Below are 19,881 nucleotides of genomic sequence, written 5' to 3' on the forward strand. Positions count from 1 at the left end.
CCCTGGTCATGCCTGCTGTCATTAACATTTCCAAGTGGCACTGATGGAACGAAGTGAGATGTTGATCAGTTTACTCTTACAGTTTCTGGCACCCAAATCCCTTAAGCACCCAGCCACAAAGCTCTGCCGTTGCTAATGTGCTGCTCTGAAGGCTGAGGAGTTCTGGCCTGGAAACGGAGCGGTCTGCCCTGCGGCCCCCCAGCTGGGCTGTCATGGCCCACTGGTCCCTGCTGCTACCTGGGGGGGGGGGGGGGGCGCAGGTGGGGTGGCTCCTGACGCCCCGCTCCTGCGAGCAGAGCGTCTCCCACAGGTGCCCGGGAATCCTACGGGCTTCCATCTGGAAGAGGAAAGCGGCTTTCATTAGTCTCCCCTCGCTGAGTGCGCGGCCGGGGGACTCTTCCCAGCTGCGCCTCCGCACACGCTGGCAGAGGATTCAGGGCTGCCTGTGTTGGTTTCGCGTTTCCAAGGTACTGAGGTTCAACAGGAAGGTGGTGATCATTTCTTGAGCCCTAACTAGGCTGACGGATGGACATGACTTGGTGGGGCTGAGCAGAGTAGGGGTGTGATAGCCATACAGGAGATGGCAGGCCTGGTGACCTGGACCCGGGAGGGTCGGCTTCCTCTGACAGAAGATGGCAAGGTAAGGTCTGCTAAACAGCCAACTGGCCAGCAGGCTTCCTGCCCAAGATGGCCTGAGTGAGGGTCGGTCACAGGGAACCAGTGGCCACATCTGGGCAGGGACCCCAAAAAGCCACACTTGGCTCCATCCTGTCTGTCCCTCACTTGGGAAAAGGGGACCCCCGTGCTGCCCTGCCAGCTCTTTTTTGTGGTTTTGTGAGGTTCAGGTGAGATTGAAAGAAGTTAAGCAACACCTCAGAGAATCTGAAAGCCTGGGGCCAACACACAGCACTCTTGGTTCCCCACTCTTCACAGTCAAATGACACAGCCAACCTCCCAAAGGCCCCTGATGGACAGAGGAGATGCAGGAGCAATGGCAAAAGGTGGGCACCGGGCACAGAGACCCCAGCCAGCGAGGCTCCAGCAGAGCAGAGGGCCGCCTGCCAGCAGCCCACGCTCTGGGTGCCAAAGTGCTACCGAGAAACTCAAGCTTATGCTTGAGGCAGATGTACAATACGGTGGCCCTTTCCAGCTGGCAAATGGGCTACTACGGTGGTACCCTGCGGCACGAGGCCCCCAGTCCTGGGCACAGATCGTCAGCGTTTACCTGGGACACGCACTCCCCATCCCCAGCTCCTTGCCCATTCCCTTGGGTACCACCTGGTGGACATGGCGCCAAATGGGCGCATGGGGACATGGTGGATACCTACAGATCTCTATAAACACAGACTCTCTCGACTCCTAGACAGGGTAGATATCCCTGCCTCCAGCGACTGCCCTGGGAAGGCTGCACATTCCAAAGACCTGCTCCAGGAAGATCAACAGAAAGTAGAGGTGGTGCTGCTGACTGGCTGGGCGACTGTCCCCTAGAAAGAGAGGTCACAGCCCAGGACTTCCGGCCATGCTCAGGGGGACGAGAGGCAGGCTGGCTGGGGACGGGCATGGGGCAAGGTCAAGAGGGCTCAGAGCAGGTACAAAAACTGATGCAGGCTGCCAACCCAGAAGGGTAGAGACAGAGTTTCCTAAGCCACTTTTGGGGATTGCTCTGTTTCTCGAATTTCAAAGGTCTCAAAAAATAAGATAAAGTAAAAGAGACCCTAAACGACCTTGCCAGCTTAGTCAGAAAACAAAACATCAAAGCGGAGCTTTCTTAAGGCAAGAGATTTAAAACGTCGTCAGAAAAAAGGTCAGGGAACTGCAAATGCCCGTCCCTGGAGCACCATTCCCTCTGGTCTCCATGCCTAGCCGGGCGTCTCGAATGACTCTGACCCTGAAAAATTTATGCCTTCGAATATGTGAAAAGCTGCTGAGCTGCAGCTGCTACGGGTAGGGCTCCAAACTTTAAATCTTACAGAAATAGATAGACTGAGACAGAAGAGATCTATTGTCCTCACTGGACGCCCCGGTGGGGCATGCTCACTGACTCACTGCTATCGTTTCCTCTGGGATGTGTTTTTTGCAGATTTCAGTGGATAACGTGCTTGCTGCTTAGCCTGAATTTTCCACCTTCTAAGTGTTGCTTAATTTCTCCCAGTGCTACTCAGCTGAACTTGGATATGCCTCACTTTCTCCTCCCCTTCGAGGCCGGCTGTGTGGCTGGGCCCCTGCCCTGGGCTCACGCAACCTGCGCCAGGCAAGTTATTCCCCTTTTCTCTTTCTAGCTTCCACAGGAAGTTGGGATAAATCCCCTGCTGCCCCAGTGAGGGGGCATGATGGGAAACTCCAAGTCGTCGGCAACAAAGGAACAACCCTGGCACCAACAAGCAAAGGATGTGAGAAGCTGGGAAGAAAACGCCCAGCCTGCGTGGTGGCCGTGCGATACCTTCTTCTTGATGCCGTCCTGAATGACTGTCGTCCGATACAGCCTCAGCAGACCTTCCTCGGACAGGTTCTGGACCAGGCGGATGATGGATTTCTTACAGCACTTGGTGGACACACCTTCTTGCTTCTCCTGATCCATGATCATCTTTTGAATTCTGTGACACCACAAAAGAAGCCATTTAGTAGTCACAGTCTCAACATGGAAGGCCAGTCTCAACCCCGGCAACTGACACCTGCCTGATGGGATCCAGCCTAAAGTGGGGGAGAATTACAGCGTGTTTTGCTGCTGCAAGGATGACTTCTTAAGATGGCAAAGATCATCTCTCTCTGAGATAAATGGGTTAGCTAAGGACAGGCCACCATTCACAGCAGCTTCATGTTCTGAAACTTCCATCAGGAATTGAAGAGATCATATGATTCATGACAATGATGGCACTAAGTCTCCATGTTAATTCAACACCCAGCTAAGGAATAGCCCAGTTTATCACCATCGACACCCTCAGCTCTGAAGCTCTTTTGATTCTTCTCCTCCTACATCTCTTGAGCTCTTACAGAGCCACTATGGCAATGTTTCTAGATCACCAGTCACAGAATGGCAGGGTCAGACAGGGCCTCAGGAACAACCAGCTCCATGCCTCTGTGCCCAGGAGAGGAGACACAGCCGGCAGTATCTGCAGGTGGTCCTCCCATCCCCTAGTGAGGGAACTCCCATCCTTGACTCAAGGGTAAGAATCCTTCCCATCAAGAGGCTTTGATCTTGACTGCTTGGAAGCCCAAGTATGCCACCCAAGACGTGGTGGTAACAGGGGGCTAGAAGGACCAAGTCAGACAGCAGACACAGACGTGTCCCTTTTTCTTTTGTGTTCATACAACATTCTGTCTGAACAAAAGGCTCCGTGGAGGCTGATGCTATTACCTGCCTAAGTTTCTGCTTACGCTGTCCTGAGCACAAATTTCTAAGGAAGGAGCTGGGCAAACACACTTGCCTGTGACCTTGGTTTTCTGCTCCACCATGCTTCTCTGTCAAGTGTACGGGTAGATATTCCTTAGTGTCTACACTTTTCAAATCACACAAGAAGACTCTACATCCTTTCTACCACAAAGGGCTCCTCTGAGAATCTATACAGCAGAAGAGAGATGCAAATGCCTCCAGGTCCTTTCTGTGGATGGCGATGACTCCCGTGGGCTTTATTATCAATGTAAGACAGACAGACAGACTACTCCTTACGTGAATAAGCTCTCGATTAAACGGAGGTTGGTGACGGCCTCTATGATCAGATTCCTGCGCTTCAGCAGTCGGTAGGTCTCGTGGGGCTTGTCTTGGCCTGGGCCGTGCTTCCCTGCCTTCTGGGAACCGCCGCTCTCCTAGAACAGAGACCGAAAGAGAATTAAAAACAACGGACTCAGCAAGGCTTGGGGGCCAGACACCATGCCTGCTGGTATGCTTGCCCTCTTTACGGAATTCTACACCACATTTCAAGAAAGAAAGTCAAGAGGATCACTGCTCCCACAGGATCCCACTACCCCACTATCTCAATAATTTGAAACAGCACAGACATGCCAGAACTTTATGAAGGTCAGCTGGTTTCAGAACAGAAAACAGACACATCTACTCCAGCCCTTCCCGGAGAAGGGGACCGCCTTCACTCAGTTTTGACTTGCTTCTTCCCAGTGGAAGGAAGGAAATGGACAGACTGAACGCTGACTCCCTACAGTCACTCTGTGGGGCTTTCTTCATTCAAGCCTTATTATTAAGGTTCCCATTTTATGGAAGAGGAATCCAGGGCTTCTGGAGGTGAAACGACCGGACAGGGTCCAAGGGTATGAATGAGCACCAGGATGGGCTTCTGCATCCGCGTCGAGGAAGCCATGGGCAGCCTCTCCAGGGACATAAACTAGACAGACAGGCAGCCTCTGAGTGAATCAGGATGAGCAGGAGTGAACGATGCAGAGAGAACAGACAGGAGCCCTCCCCACCCTGCTGCTACGCCCACACCTCTCTTCCTGCCTTCTTTCTGGCTTCAGGAGCTCAGACCCTGACCTTGTCCCATCTGCCCTCAGATCACTTACCCTAAAGCCCAAATCTGTGCCCTGCAGCGAAGGGAAATCCCAACCCCAACACATTCCTGGAAGATCCCTCAGCACAACTCAGGGCCTGTTCTGCTGGACGCCCTTCTCACTTGGAGCAGCACTTCCAGGGGAACGAGAACTCGATGAGAACACGCTCGGGCAGGGGTCCCATCACCTCACCGCTGCCACTGACGCTCCGGGGGGGTGGGCCACATTGATTTCCTCAAGCAGGTGGGGCCCGAAGGGAGAGTGAGTCACAGATCCAAGAAGGGGCCCAAGAGTGGCAGAAAGACTTGGTTCTCTCCTCTGTTTCAGAGCAAACATTCTGGAGGAAAACCACATTAAGGAAACCTGCCCCCTTTCCATGGGGTTGCTGGAGAGCAAAATGAACCCACGCTTTACCAAGGGACCTCCAGACAGGCAGTTCCTGCCCCTCTTCTCAGCAAGTAGACAAAAAAGAAGCATGAGGACCCTGAGGACAGACTTCTAAGAGGAAAACGCTGAGCTGAGCAGGGCCAGCGTGCTGCTAGAGGCATGGAGACCGGACAAGGAGGTGCAAAGAGGGGGCGGGGTGAGGACGGCAGGGAAGACCCTCGGGAACCTGGTGGGCCCCACCTGCTGACATGCAGGCGCTTCAGGTGGCGACGAGACCAGTCACGACTTGAAAAAGAGTCACGGCATCTGATGACAGGATACGGCTAGAAGGTTCTAGAAAATTCCATAGAAACCCCTCACTCTCTTACACCCCACCTCACCCCTCCTTGTTGTAGGGACAGGACCCAAGCTCAGGCTTCCACGCCAGAGATAGAGAGAGAAGCAGGGCAGGGTGGGAGCTCCAAACCCACGGGTTCTAATCTCTATTCTGTCATTAGCTGAGCAGGCAAGTCCCTCCATCTCTGGGGGCTTTGCTCGCCTCCTCCGGGACCAGACTTGGCTTTCGTTGTCAGGGCTACTGTGAAGCCGGAACCAAACACCGGCAACAATGCCAAGGCCATGACGGTCCCAAGTCTGTCCTGTGCCGGACGACTGAGGCGCCGCCGGCCGTTATCCGAGGCGCTTCCAGGGGACCGAGGACAGCACTGGGGGCAGTTAACCACACAGTGACAGAGGTGTTCCCTCATCAGCTGCCTTTCCATCCCTCTAATTGCACAGAGAAAAAGTGCTGGTTTGATTCTTTAACGCCGTGGATGCAACAGGATCTGACCAGAAAGAACTAAAAACGTTTTGTTTTTGTCAGACCTATTTTATGATCACTTTCTTTCTATGACAAGTGATATTGGCTTTTCAACTAGAGCCAGGGTTTTTCAACCCCAGCAGTGCTGACACTCTGGGAAGGGTAACTCCACTGTGGGCTGTCCCGCACAGTCTAGGACATTTCACAGCCTCCCTGGCCTCTGCCCACAAGACGCCAGGAGCAGCCTCTCCCTATGGTGACAACTGACAACGTCTCTGTGTACATGCTTGGTCATTTCTGACGCTTTGCGTTCCCATGGACTGTAGCCCATCGGGTTTCTCAGTCCATGGGATTTCCCAGGCCAGAATACTGCAGTGGGTTCCCACTTCCTTCTCCAGGGGATCTTCCTGGCCCAGGCATTGAACCTGTGTCTCTTGCATCTCCTGCATTAAGACACTGCCAAATATTCCCTGGGGGGCAAAATAGGCCCAGAGTGAAAACCATTGATTTAAAGTAGCCATACAGGGACTTCCCCCGTAGTCCGGAAGTTGAGAATCTGCCTCGCCATGGAGGGGACTGGGGTTCAATCCCTGGTTGGGGGACCAAGATCCCGTGTGCCGTGGAGTAACTAAGACAGTGCACTGTTACTCCTGAGGTCACTCTGGAGCCCGCGTACCACAACCAAAGATCCCATAGGACACAACTAAGACCTGGTGAAGCCAAGTAAATAAATATTAAAGGGGGAAAAAAAAAGCAGCCATACACATTTTCCCTCCAAAATAAATTTAACTAAAAAGAGTATGTTGTGACAAATGTCAAAGTTCTGCACGTAACAGGTGATATCTGGCCAAGGCAGGCTGCGTGACGGTGGTAGGTAAATAAGCACAGCATTCCTTCCCGTGGAGCCCTGCTCCCTGCCCACCCCCCAGGCCTGAGCACGTGGCCCTTCTATTATTACTGATTTTATTGTTGTGATCCGTAAGCACAGAAAAGAGAAGGCAGACGCCCGCCTGCCACAGGCTCCTTCCCGGAGGAAACGGCCTCCCCGTGGGACTCACCTTGGAGTTTTCAAGCCTGACCTCTTCGATCACGGCGATGTCGCCACTGTGACTGTCCACACAGTGGGGGCCCAAGGACATGCCGAGCTCTGAGGAGCCACTGGTGTCCAGGTTATCCCCGCCGAAGGTGCCCCGAGAGGCTCGCTCCTCAGCGGCTCCCGAGGACGGCTGCTTCTTCAACGGGTGCAGGTTGATGACCTTCCAGCCCCCTGAGGCGGAGGACAGGCGTAGGTGGGATGACCATGGCCACAACAGGGGGAACGTGAGAGGGGCCACTCCTGCTCAGCTGCAAGGCCAGAGCTGCCTATGTGGTCAGTTTAAGACGAGGGTGGTGGGCCAGCAAGCTACCCCTCCCACTGTAACTCCCCCAACTCCCAATTTGCAAATCTGTCATCAGCCCCAGCATCCAAATGTCTAAGAAATGTCTTCCATAATTTAACTCAAATCCTGAGGGATTACACAGATTGTTGGAGGAAATGGATAGAGGAAGTTTAGGGAATTCCATCCCTTTAATAGTTAAAATATAGCAGAACATGGGCAAATGGGGAGAGACTTGACAGCAGGCTAGAGAGAGACCACACGAGGCTCTCCTGAGCGTAAGATTAAGTGATGCGTGTGACAGCAACAGGTCCCTTGTTGGCACAGCACCCAGGCCACCCTCGGGTGTCCGCTGGACTGAACGGCCCCAGAGCCAGGCTGAGAGCGTGCACTCCTGCCCACCCCCGCCCCGAGCACCCCTACCCTTGCTCGGGGTGGAGTGGTGAGGCTGGGTCCTGAGACCGCCGTTCGAGAAGGACCTCGCGTCCCTCGGAGCTCTCCTGCCTTTTCTCTTTCTGCTGCCGCCGCCGCCCTCCTCATCACTGTCCAGCTCGGAGAGGAAAGCGTCCTCCCCCTCGGGCAGCAGCGACTCCTCCTGCACCGAGGCCAGGCTCACGGTGGTCAGCAGCTCGTTGCGCGCCTTCTCCCTCTCGTACTGCCGGCTCAGGTCGCTCTCCTCCGCAAACACGCAGGAGATGTACTTGGTGGTCCGCTGCCGCCCTTCGTCCTCCATGAAGCCCTGGGCGGGGGACACAATGTGTCTAACACACCACAAACTCGGCCCACGGGAAACAGTAGGCAGAATTCGACAGTTTCTAACTGTTGTCAAGACGCAGAGTCAGAGCCTGGGGGTCTCCAGCTCTGCTGAGCCACTGCCATGGGGATTGGGAGTGAAGCTGACCTACTCCCTTTTGTCTTCTAGAACAGAGGGAAGGGGCTTTCTGGCCGTAATAGTAGAAAGGGTAACGTCTTCCATGTCCCAACCACACGCCAAGGACAGGGCTAAGCACTCTGCAGTCATTAGTTCAACTGTTAACACTGCCGTCCAGCAGATGGCCAAAAAGTTGGCAACAAGGGAGCGAGGCATAAAGGGCTGAGACAGGTGTGGTCCCGAAAGGGGATCCCAGACCCAGTTAGCCAACTTGGTGCCCCCAGGACCCCGGCCAGGGACACAAACGAGGGAGGGTGGGGCGGGGACTGAGGTCTGGGGGCACCTGCTTTATCTCAAGGGGCACTCGGAGGCGCCAGCCTCAGCTGACTCCCCACAGGGGAATGGGGGGGAGGGTGCCTGCTCCCCAGACTGCAGCATCTCCCACTGACTTTTCAATGCTGATGACTCAGTCAAATTTCAAAAGTTGAAAACCAACAAAATCCACGGCGGGGAGGGGGGCCACGCTGATGGGCTGCATTTGGCCCCCTCCCCCAGCAGCCATTAGCTTCCTTGGTGGAGACCTGGGCTCCTGACGGTCTGAGACAGCCCTTTAGAACCACGCCGCGTGCACACACACACGCACCCAAAGACGATGAACCACGCGGGATGACTCATGCTGTTACCTTGACAACTTTGAATCTCTGAAGGAGACGGCACAGCATTCTGGCTTCCAGCTTTCCCACATTCATGGCCACTCGGATTTCAGCCTGGGAAATGCCTTTCGTGCCTCGGCGCTCGACTGCGACAAACAATGCACTTGACCCCCAGCCTCCGCCACGGAGCCCCTCTGCACAAGTTGGGTCAGCTCCCACCCACCTTTCCGAGGCATGGACATTTTAATGCAGGGAAACCGACAAACAGAATAAGACACCCGGCCTCCCCTCTCCCTCCGCTCCCAAGACTCGGAACATTCCGACTCGTGGCTCATTTCTAAGCGCTCACTATCTGACTCCTCCATGTCAAAGCTGTAAATGTCAAGTGATCGAGGCCTGATCCACCGAGTCCCAGGGACGCTGGTTTTCTCTTGCAGCGGGAAGTGAGTGCTTTCACATGAATGAACTTTCTCAGCTAAACTAAACTGAGGCTTTTTTTTTAAAAAGCATGGAAGTAATTTTAATGAAGAACTTCTTCATTTTCCTGTCTTTCTCGGTAGACTCAGAGGCACCATGGACACAGATTACCGTATTACCCTGTAACAGCTGCCGGCCAGCAGGGGCTAGGGAAGAAAATAACCCTATTTGGCCCTGTAATAAATGACCAGTGGACAACTGCGAAATTATTTGCTCTGTCTGGTATGTCAGTCCCTGCCCTGCTACATGCTGGGCTATTACTGGATGTGCCTCTAAAGAGCTGTTTCAAATACACTCAGAGATTGGGAGGCACCTGGTGAGGTGGGGGTGGGGGTGGGCGGGAGTCCCCCCAGTAAAACACAGCAACTACAGAGCAGACTTCGGGGCAAAATTCTGTGACTGTTCAGAAAGAATTTCCCTTTCATTCCTGATGGGTCACTCACTCAAGGCTGCTAGGCAAAACCAATCCGAATGAAGGCAGTTTTGCTATTATTTATTGTCCATGCATAAAAATTTAAATAGGAGAATGCAAAGAGGTGACTAGCATGTGCTCCTATGTTGAACCAGCAACTTGCTACAACCAGGGATGAAAGGGTTAGGACAGTTTTACCCCCAAACTGTGTCTGAGAGGTTTGAAGAAGCCCTCCCTATAGGGTGTGCCGATTCACCTGGGGGCTTCATGCCTGCTGATGGAACCAAACCTCCTGCAGCCCCTCACCTGCTACTCTAGACACGCTCCCCTACAGGGGACCTGCAGCCACAGCATCTACGGCCCTGGGTCATGGCTGCCTTACACAGATGTTAGGGAAGTTAGGGGAAGGAGGGGCGGGATGGAGATATGGTTGTCCCCCCCTCGCTTCATCACTATAATCCCCAGCCTGCAATGAATGACCCCAGGCCAATTTTAAAAGCTGGAAAGTAACTCTTAAATCTTTGAATAATAATAGCAATAGCTAATAGTTTCTGTCGTCCCTATGTACATCAGATGTTTTAATCCTACTCGTTCAGTCGTCCTATGTGCCAGGGGGGATAATGGCCCCATTTCACAGATGAAGGGACTGAGGCTCAGAGACCTTGCTAAAGTCTATAGCCGGCAGACAAGGGGTGGAGCAAGGGTTCAGACTCAAATCTGACCCCAAAGTCGAGGGAAACAACTTTGCTCCCTGATGGAAGACATTCTCCACAGCAGAGCCCTCATTTGACGTGAGACCAAAACACGTCTCGACCCAAAGCTCGGGACCCAAAGCAGGTGTGGGAACGGGACCTACTGAGCTCGTAGGTCTGCGTGAGCATGTCCCGCTCGAACACGATGTCCACGGGAGGCACGCCCTTGGAGATGACGTCCTCATCATCGTCGTCGTCATCCACCTTCCGCTTGAACTCCTTCAGCAGTCTGAGGCAGCGCACCATGACATCGGTCCCTGGGGACATGGACACACGGTTCTACCGTGACAAACCGGCGTGGCTTCGGCAGAGCCAGAGCCCCCGAGGAAAGGCCACACGTGGCGTCAAGTTCCGAACATGGAAAAGTGCCCACCTGGGAGCACGAGACCTGAAAACTGACTCCACAAAGTTGCTTTTTAAAAAAAATACACAACTAGAAAACAAAGAAATGCAAATGAAAGGAGTAATGAGATGCCGTGTTATGGCCTATTAAATAAACAGCATCCTCGGCTTCAGACAAGCTCCAATGACTACAGGAAACGTGCCTGTGTTTTCCCATCGGTCCACCCCACCACCTAGCACTCCACTCGGGAATACTGTCTGGAATGAAGCAGGCACGCATGCACGGTATCGCTGCAAGGATGAAACACGTCTCCCTTTCAAGCCAATACCCACACCACCACGGCTTCCCTGGTGGGTGGGCAGTAAAGAATCCGCCTGCCAATGCAGGAGACGTGGGTTTGATCCCTGGGTCAGGAAGAGCCCCTGGAAAAGGAAATGACAACCCACTCCAGTCTTCTTGCCTGGGAAATCCCACGGACAGAGAAGCCTGGCGGTCTACAGTCCAGGAGGTCACAAGGAGTCGGGCACAACTGAGAGACTAAACGACAAGCCACTCCGCAGACACCTGCCCGTCCCTGAGGCTGGTCTAAGCCCTCCTGTGGGCCAGCCCTCATCATGGCCTTAGGAGATGGGCTGCCATTCCCATTTCATACTTGAGAACATGAGGAGCTAAGGGACTGGCCCAAATCCCCACCCCCAGCAAGTGAGGAAATGGGATGTATCGGGCAGTTCAGCCTCGGAGCCCAGGCCCTAAACCTTTGACCACATACGGCCCCTAATTCAAAGATATCCGCGTGACCGGGAGCCAGAGCCGCCCGCGTGAGAGGGGGCTCGATGCAGTGCCTAGGGCAGGCAGATGGACATGTTCTCAGGCAAGAGTCCAGCATTATTTCTTCCACACTTTTATAACTTCCTTAAGGGCTTAATTAGCCAAGAAAAGATACACAGAACAGCCCTCGAAGTAAGCAGACGTGGAAGAGGAGAAACGCTGCAAGTACACTCGTGGCCTCTGAGGCTCCGAAAGACAACGCTCTCCACTGTCAGCCTTCTGCTCCTCACGCCAAGGCGGTAACTGGGCTCACGGGCATCCGCCGCCAGAGCCTTCTCCTGCCCGCATAGCTGTCTCCTCTGCTGACAGCCAGGAAGGAAGGATGCTCAGAGGGAAGGTGGGGATGAACGCGCTCCTGGGTCGGGCACACGTGGTTCAACCTCAGCTCTGCAACTTTGGGCAGATGATCTGCTGTAGCTCTCTGTTCCCCACTTAGTAAAATGAAGTGACCATGCTCTCTGCCTCACACATTGGCGTTAGCTTGACCTGAGATAACGTCTGTACGTTGGCATGCAGCTGGCACGGAGCCATCACTTAACATTAATGCCCAGCTCTTGCCGTGGGCCGGGCACTGTGTGCTGAGTGTTACATAAATTAACCCATTTCCCGATGTTCTAGAGTTTTTCACGACTCAGAGAATCTTGATTTTGATTATTAAAATCCCTTCAGCTCCTGCTTGCCATTTTTTAGGGATACTGCTCTAGAGCACAAGTCAGCTAACAGCAAAGCCGCAGGGACCAGAGTGAGACCAGTCAGCACATCTATGCTGATGAATGTGGCCTCTGCCACGGAGATTTCCTGCAACCACCCTGGAGGCACAAGCCTGTTGATGATAACCCCTGACCCCTGGGTGCAGGGCGTTCTTTCCAGGCACAAAAGGCGATAGAAAGAGAATCGGCCAGCTCACTGCACACGCTTTCAAATACACAAAGTTCTAGGCATTTTAGACACGCTAAAACTTCCGTGGTATGGACGAAAGTCAGCACTTGCACACAGTTCTGTCAATGACTCAGGATGGGCACCAACTTAGCAGGAAAAGAGCCTTAATTTACACATTCTGAAGACCCAGAAAGGAAGGACAGAATCTTTACTGAGCACCCCGGATGAGCTGGGCACTGCGCTAGGTCCTTTCCGGGACTATTTTACTTAATCATCTCCTGGCTTCTGCAAGTACCGTCACCATCCAAAGGAAAAAAGGAAACTGAAGCTCAGAGGGCTTGAAGGATCTCAGGGGCCTTGGACACAGCAAGTGGCCTTGCTCACACACCTGGCCACCTGGTGGGGTGCAAATTTCCCATTTCTATCAGAAAGCACTGCTCCTTGGAAAGAAAAACCCAGAGTGGCTGTGGCGTGGAACCACTACCTATGAGTATCACATTCTCATCCGGCCCCTTAGCAGAGTGGTATCCTTGATTGTGATCAACTCTGTAAGAAACAAAAGCAACAGAGGAGCCCAGGACAGACTTCCTCTTACAGGGTCACAAAGTGACATCCTCCTGGTAGGTCAGGCGGATGTTATGTAAATTCAGAGTGCTACTCCCGTCACCCCACCAACACTCTGGCCTGAATGGAGCTGGGCTGGTCAGTGATGGGGAGTCACTCAGATAGCCTGGGAAACTGAAATCACAGCAAGCCCATGGGTCATCCTAAGGAGAAGGGCGTGCCCTGGGTACCTGCAGAGGGAAAGTATTAGTTGCTCCCTTGTGTCTGACTCTCTGTGACCCTAGGGACTGTAGCCCACCAGGCTCCACTGTCCATGGAATTCTCCAGGCAAGAATACCGGAGTGGGTTGCCATTCCCTTCTCCAGGGGATCCTCCCAACCCAGGGATCGAACTCAGGTCTCCTGCATTGCAGGCAGATTCTTTACCGTCTGAGCCACCAGGGAAGCCTGCAGAGAAGCCTGACCAGGGGTGGAAGGACAGCACTGGTGGCAGCACCCAGGACGAAGGAGGGGGCTGCAGCCCACACCCCAGGGCGATGGAACAGGTGAGAAGCATGCGCTCTGGAGCCAGTGTGTGGGGTCAGAACCTGCCTCTGGCACTTACAGGCTGGATCAGCACAGAGCCCTGGGCCTCAGGCTGCTCAGCTGTGAAATGGGGACAAGAACGGTACCTTCCTCACAGAATGCTCCGTGAGTAGTGCTTGCACCTGTCTTATCAATACTCATCACAACCTCTGAAAAGCACAGCTTGGGGGCTCAAGTGTCAGATCTAGTCACCTGGGGGTGGGGGCGGGGGGGGGAATGTCAGGACGCTGCTTGGGGCCTTTCAAGTTGATTTCACAGCATTTATTCTGTGAGGAGCCCACAACACATGAAGAGGGATGGGACACGGATCCTGCCCCTGCAAAGGGCATGTCTGAGAGACCCAGAGGCCAGGGGGTTCTGGCTTCTGGCAGGCCTGGGTGTGTACTCCGGCTCTACTGCGGACCAGCAGTGAAGCTCGTCTACAAGACCGGATAATTCCACAGCGTGTCTACACTACCCTGGGGTGAGGACTAAGGGGAAGAATGAGCATAAGTGCTCAGGGCACGCTCTCTGACTGGATGACTACAGAGGAACTGGCTATGATGCGCTCAGGGCTCAGCTTCTAGAACACACAGAGCCGGCAGACGAGAAAAGACGCAGGACCGGGGCTACACAGAGGGGGAGAGAGAGGAGGGGTCATGTGGGTGGGATAGTAAAGGACACAGAAGAATGATCTTTGCAGAACAGGACAGGCTTTCCAGGCAGGAGGAGGGGCACCAGCAAAGGCGTGGAGGTGGGAGAGGACCATCTGTTTGGGAAGGGGCTGAGGTGGGGGGAGGTGGGAATGAGGGGGAGAATGACGAGATTCCAAAGGTTGCTAAGCCAAGCAGAGATTTATGTTTCACTCTGTGGGAAGATCCCCTGGAGGAGGGCATGGCTACCCTCTCGAGTATTCTTGCCTGGAGAATTCCATGCACAGAGGAGCCTGGTGGGCTACAGTCCATGGCTACAGACCAGACTGAGCACCTAACACTTTTACTTTTTCACACCACAGGCATCCAGGTTACCCTGGATGTGGAGGGCAGCCTGGAGGGAAGGCCTGAGGGATGAATCTTCTGCCCTGGGGGCTTCACCTGTGCCTCGGCCCCTCCTTTGCCCCCTTCCACTGCCTGTCTGTGGGGCCCAGCCTCTCAGGGAGGGGGAGGCTGGCAAAGGGACCTGATTGGCTAAGGTCTCAAGCCACACTCTCTGTGGTCACCACCCACCCCACCCCCTTCCCGGCTCCAGCACTTCCCAGCTCTATGACCCCAGGCAGGCAATCTGTGCTTCAGCTTCTTATCAGTGAAATGAGGAGAATGAGCAGCCCTGAGAAGATGGGGCGATAAAAGGAAGAACTGTCAGTCGAAGAACGAAGAACGGACACTTGGCTCTGAGTCCAGCACATTTTCTCCATGGGTCTTCCACCCCACCCCACCCCACGAAACAGCTAACAAAGTACAGACTCTCCTCCAGCCCTTTCCTCCCTCTTTTTTACGTCCTAAGACAAGTCATCAGAGTCGAAGGTCGCTGTGGGGTCCTGACGACAGCACACAGGGCGCTCACACCGGCTTGGGAACCTGCGGAAACGGCCTCGGCCCAGAGGTTCAGTCATCACTCAATGCCTGGTGCGAGGACCACCTCCTCAACCTCGGGATGGATGGCTTAGGTCCCCAAAGCTCTTTGAGCGTGACTGACAGATGGAAAGGCCTGGGTGAAAACTACAGTGCTGAGCAGGAAGGCCACAGTGGGCCTTTTTTGAGGGCTCCGATCCGGGCTCAGTTCAAGAATGAAACCTCACCACGTGGTGAAGCCACTCTAAGAAGTCACTTCTTAGCCCCGCTGTACCCCTCCGTGGCCAGGCTGCTCATCTGTAGGCCAGCCCCCGTGCTCACAAGTCCCAGCACTTGCCTCGGGGCTCTCCCAAGCACGGGGAGCCTTCCCGTCTCATCCCCCAAACCTCAAAGCCATCAGTGGGCTACACCATAGAAAGTTCTGGAAGGACCACATCGACCTCCTCAGCAAGTCTACTGTTGTCTGCCCCTGTCTGATTCTCTGGGATCCTGCCCCAGCCCCCCACCTGCCACCAGCCTGCTCCTTCCACTGCATGGCCCAGGCAGGCCCATCTTTCTGCTCATGGGGGTCAGTGGAGAGGCCAGCAGGTTTGAGCCCCTGTTCCCTCCTGGGGGGACAGAGGAGATGGAGGGAAGGACTGGTTCCCCCTATGGGCGCCCCCTCAGGAGGACCGCCTCCACTCCTGAGTGAAGTCACCCAAGGCCCAGAATTTTAAGTCACAGGATTCTACACCTGTGCTGCCTTTAATAGTTTTTTTTTTTTTTTGCCATATTAGAGGGTCTGTTTGTCTTAATTATTAATGATGGTAATTACTCTTCACAGTTTAGCTAGTGTCCTTTAATCAATCTTGTCACTTTTAACTTAAAGAAATCACTATTTTTAACTAAACTGTTTTTCCCTCTAGTAAATTCATTGTCTAGGCTTTAAATTTTCCTGACAATCTTCTATTCTTTTCATGTTTATGCTCGCCCTTTATCCTCTCTGTTTCTGATCTCCATCCTTTTTAATTCCAGTTTTCTGGTTTCAAAGCTCTTTAAAACCTTTACATTTATTTTATTGCATTTTAATCCTTCCTGGTACGGCTCATTTCTCTTTTTTCTTAGCTTGTATACTTTAATCCTACTGTAACTTTTAAAATGTCCTCTTTTGCCATCTTAATGACCATAATTTAGTTTGCTATACCTTGTCAAGTGTTTGTTGGATTCGGCTTTTATTTTTTATTGTAATTTTAACAGCTTTCTTGAGACATAATTCACATGCCACACAATACACCCCTTCAAACTATGCAAGTCAAATTTTTTTTGGCGGGGGGTGCCTTTTAAAATTTATTTATTTTTAATTGGAGGATGACTGCTTTACAATGTCCTGCTGGTTTCTGCTGTACATCAACACGAATCAGTCCCTGGTGTACACACGTCCCCTCCCTCCTGAACCTTCCTCCCACCCCATCCCACCCCTCTGGGTCGTCACAGAGCACCAGGTTGAGCTCCCTGCATTATGCAGCAACGTCCCACTAGCTGTCTGTTTTACATACACATGCATGCATGTTAAGTCCCCTTCAGTCGTGTCCGACTCTGTGCGACCCTATGGACAGCAGCCCACCAGGCTCCTCTGTCCACAGGATTCTCGAGGCAAGAGTACTGCAGTGGGTTGCCATTTCCTTCTCCAACTTTACATATGGTGATAGATATATTTCAATGCTACTCTCTCAATTCGTCCCACCTTCTCCTGCCCCAGCTACGCCCAAAGGTCTGTTCTCTGTGTCTCTATTCATGTCCAGCAAGTAGGGTCAAGTCAATTTCTTTTAGTGTATTTCACAGGTATATGCACCCGTCACAAGTCAATTCCAGAACATTTTCATCTAACCGTTAGCCATCACCCCTCTGCGCCCCCCCTGCAGCCTTCAGCACTCATTATCTACTTCTAGATTCCCTATTCTGGATTCTCCCCTAAAAGGAATCACACAGTAATGGCCTTTTGTGATTGGCTTCTTCCTCTACTGAATGGTCTTGGCACTCTGGCTGAAAGTCAGTTGACCACAGAAGTGTGGGTTTATTTTTTTGGCTGCGCTGCATGACATGCAGGATCTTAGATCCCCCATTAGGGATCGAACCTGTGCTCCCTGCAGTGGAAGCACGGAGTATCAACCACTGGACGGCCATGGAATTCCCCATGTGGGTTTATTTCTCACTCTCAGTTCTATCCCACTGATCTCTAGGTCTATCTTTGTGTCAGTAAGTACCATGCTGTCTGGATTACTGCTGCTCTGTAGTAAGTTTTGAAACTGGAATGTGTGAGATCTCCTATTGGATTCTTCTTTTACAGGATTGTTTTAGCTTTCTGGGTACCCTTCAATTCCATATGAATTTTAGAATTAGCTTACCAGTTTCTAGGTGACACTTCCCAGGTGGGGAGGGTGGTAAAGAACCCACCTGCCTATGCAGGAGAAGCAGGTTTGATCCCTGGGTCCCAAAGAACCCCTGGAGGAGGGCATGGCAACCCACTCCAGTGTTCTTGCCTGGAGAATCCCACGGACAGAGGAGCCTGGCAGGTTACAGTCCATGGGGCTGCAAAGAGTTGGACACGACTGAGTATGTACACACACATCAATTTCTACAAAGATGTCAGCTGGGATTCTGATAGGAACTGTGTAGAATCTGAAGATCAGTTTGGGAAATAGGGGCATCTTAACAAGGTTGGAGAAGGCAATGGCACCCCACTCCAGTACTCTTGCCTGGAAAATCCCATGGATGGAGGAGCCTGGTAGGCTGCAGTCCATGGGGTTGCGAAGAGTCAGACAGACTGAGCGACTTCACTTTCACTTTTCACTTTCATGCAATGGAGAAGGCAATGGCAACCCACTCCAGTGTTCTTGCCTGGAGAATCCCAGGGACGAGGGAGCCTGGTGGGCTGCCATCTATGGGGTCGCACAGAGTCGGATACGACTGAAGCGACTTAGTAGCAGCAGCAGCAACAAGGTTAAGTCTTCTGACATAGGAATAGGGATATTTTCCCATTTACTTATATCTTAGATTTCTGTCAACCATCTTTTATAGTTGTCAAGTATATGTTTTGTGTTTGTTTAATTACTCCTGTCTTATTCTTTTTGATGCTACTGCAAACAGAATTGTTTTCTTAATTTCACTTTCGGATTGTTCATTACAAGGGTATAGAAACAGAGCTGATTTTTGCTGATTATTATTATTATTAGAGCTGGTTATCGATCTTGTTCTGTGATCATGCTGAACTTGTTTTTCTATTTTTGAAGACTTGTTGGGTGACAGCTTAGGGAAGAGCCCACATCATAAATAGGGAGGTAAAGATGCTAAAACACTTCTTCACAGTTGGACTCACCTTGCCACTGAACCTGGAAACCCGCTAAATGCCTGCCTCAGTCATTCAGCCCCAGGGAACCCAACTTCTGTTAACTGCTTCCGACTGTGACCCTTTTCCGAGGATTACAAAGTTAACTTCTATTTCTCCTCCCTTCTGTTCTCAGCACAATTTAATAAACACAGAATGACTGCTAAACACTTGGAGAGAATAATCCAAATTTGCAAAACAGATCAGTTCAGGGTGAATGTTTCCATTACCGAGGTTTTCTTGCTTTTGCAAAACAGGTCACAGCGGCTTTCTGTAATGCATTTGAAATATGCCGAAATCCGAACTCTTTGTTTATGGGCTTTTAGAAACAACTCGTATATATCCAGGCACACCTGTAAATTTACATGAAGCAATACATCATCTTTATTTATTATTTAAGTCTTGCTTACTCCATAACAGCTGGGAGGAAAGGTTTTATGTTAATTTTGCAAACTGGGAGGACATACTTCAAGGCAGGAAAAGACTAAATCTGTGCAGTTATCCCTTATCTCTTGCGTTAGGAAAGTCACTGAAGGGACGCCTAATTAAATTAAATTCCCTAAACATTTACTTAGTACCTGTTCTGCTTCCCTGGTGGCTCAAATGGTAAAGAATCTGCCTGCAATGCAGGAGATCCGAGTTCGATCCCTAAGTCGGGAAGATCCCCTGGAGAGGAAAACGACTACCCACTCCAGTATTCTTGTCTGGAGAATTTTATGGACAGAGGCGTCTGGCAGGTTAGGGTCCATGGGATTGCAAAGAGTCAGCCAGAACTACAGGACTAACACTTTCACTTTCTACCCTGTTCCCAGCAGACAATGCACAGGCGTTGGCTTCTCTGGTGGCTCAGACAGTAAAGAATCTGCCTGCAATGTGGGAGACCTGGGTTCGATCCCTGAGTTGAGAAGATCACCTGGAGGAGGGCATGGCAACCCACTCCAGTATTCTTGCCTGGAGAATCCCCATGGATGGAGGAGCCTGGCAGGCAAAGAGTCAAGACACGACTGAGCGGCTCAGCACAGCAGGGGCATCAAGGACAGAAATTATGTGAGGGGTGGGGCCACCACCCTCAAGGAGCTCAGGACTTAGTTGGGAAAAAAGTCACACAGATAAGTAACGTGGCAGGGGAAGGGAGGGGAAGTCTGCGACCTTGCACAGCTGAGAGGTGGTAACAAGATACCAAGCCGGGCCCTGCGGGGCTCCTGGACACAAAGCCTTTCTGTGTTCCCCATTTCTCTGATTACAGGAAACATCCTTCATTCAGCCTCCAAGACATTCCTTGAGTTCCAAAGGGCTTATCCAAGCAGGGGATGAAACAAAGACTAGGGAGAAACAAAGAGTTAAGAGCAGCCTTGGGGCGAGGTTCTGTTTCCTCACCAACAGATACACACAGAAATGTCTTCAAAGCCCCTCCAGGTGGGAGTGGTTACCAGGATGGCATGCTGCCCACAGCGTGGAGACCCAGACCTGCGGGACTTGAAGGTGCTGAGGATGACTCCTACTGTGCTCAGGCATGTCCAACTCTGCAACCTCATGGACTGTCAC

At 52.2% G+C, this 19,881-nt stretch overlaps 1 protein-coding gene across 2 annotated transcripts in view; it reads right to left on the reverse strand.

Annotated features, from left to right (window-relative positions):
* The window catches only part of GTF3C1 (general transcription factor IIIC subunit 1), a 77,820-nt gene that overhangs the window by 33,797 nt on the left and 24,142 nt on the right, over positions 1-19,881 (reverse strand). The window contains exons 7-12 of one of the 2 annotated variants that reach the window (XM_061153069.1): positions 10,329-10,481; positions 8,614-8,729; positions 7,483-7,798; positions 6,742-6,950; positions 3,668-3,804; positions 2,441-2,594 (exon numbers count right to left, since the gene is read on the reverse strand). In XM_061153069.1, the coding sequence (XP_061009052.1) occupies positions 2,441-2,594; positions 3,668-3,804; positions 6,742-6,950; positions 7,483-7,798; positions 8,614-8,729; positions 10,329-10,481 (1,085 nt within the window). The remainder of the gene's footprint in view (positions 1-2,440; positions 2,595-3,667; positions 3,805-6,741; positions 6,951-7,482; positions 7,799-8,613; positions 8,730-10,328; positions 10,482-19,881) is intronic. The other variant, XM_061153070.1, reaches the window with a different exon arrangement.

The sequence above is a fragment of the Dama dama genome, chromosome 10 (genome assembly GCF_033118175.1).
Source record: "Dama dama isolate Ldn47 chromosome 10, ASM3311817v1, whole genome shotgun sequence".
Taxonomy (NCBI): Eukaryota; Metazoa; Chordata; class Mammalia; order Artiodactyla; family Cervidae; genus Dama; species Dama dama.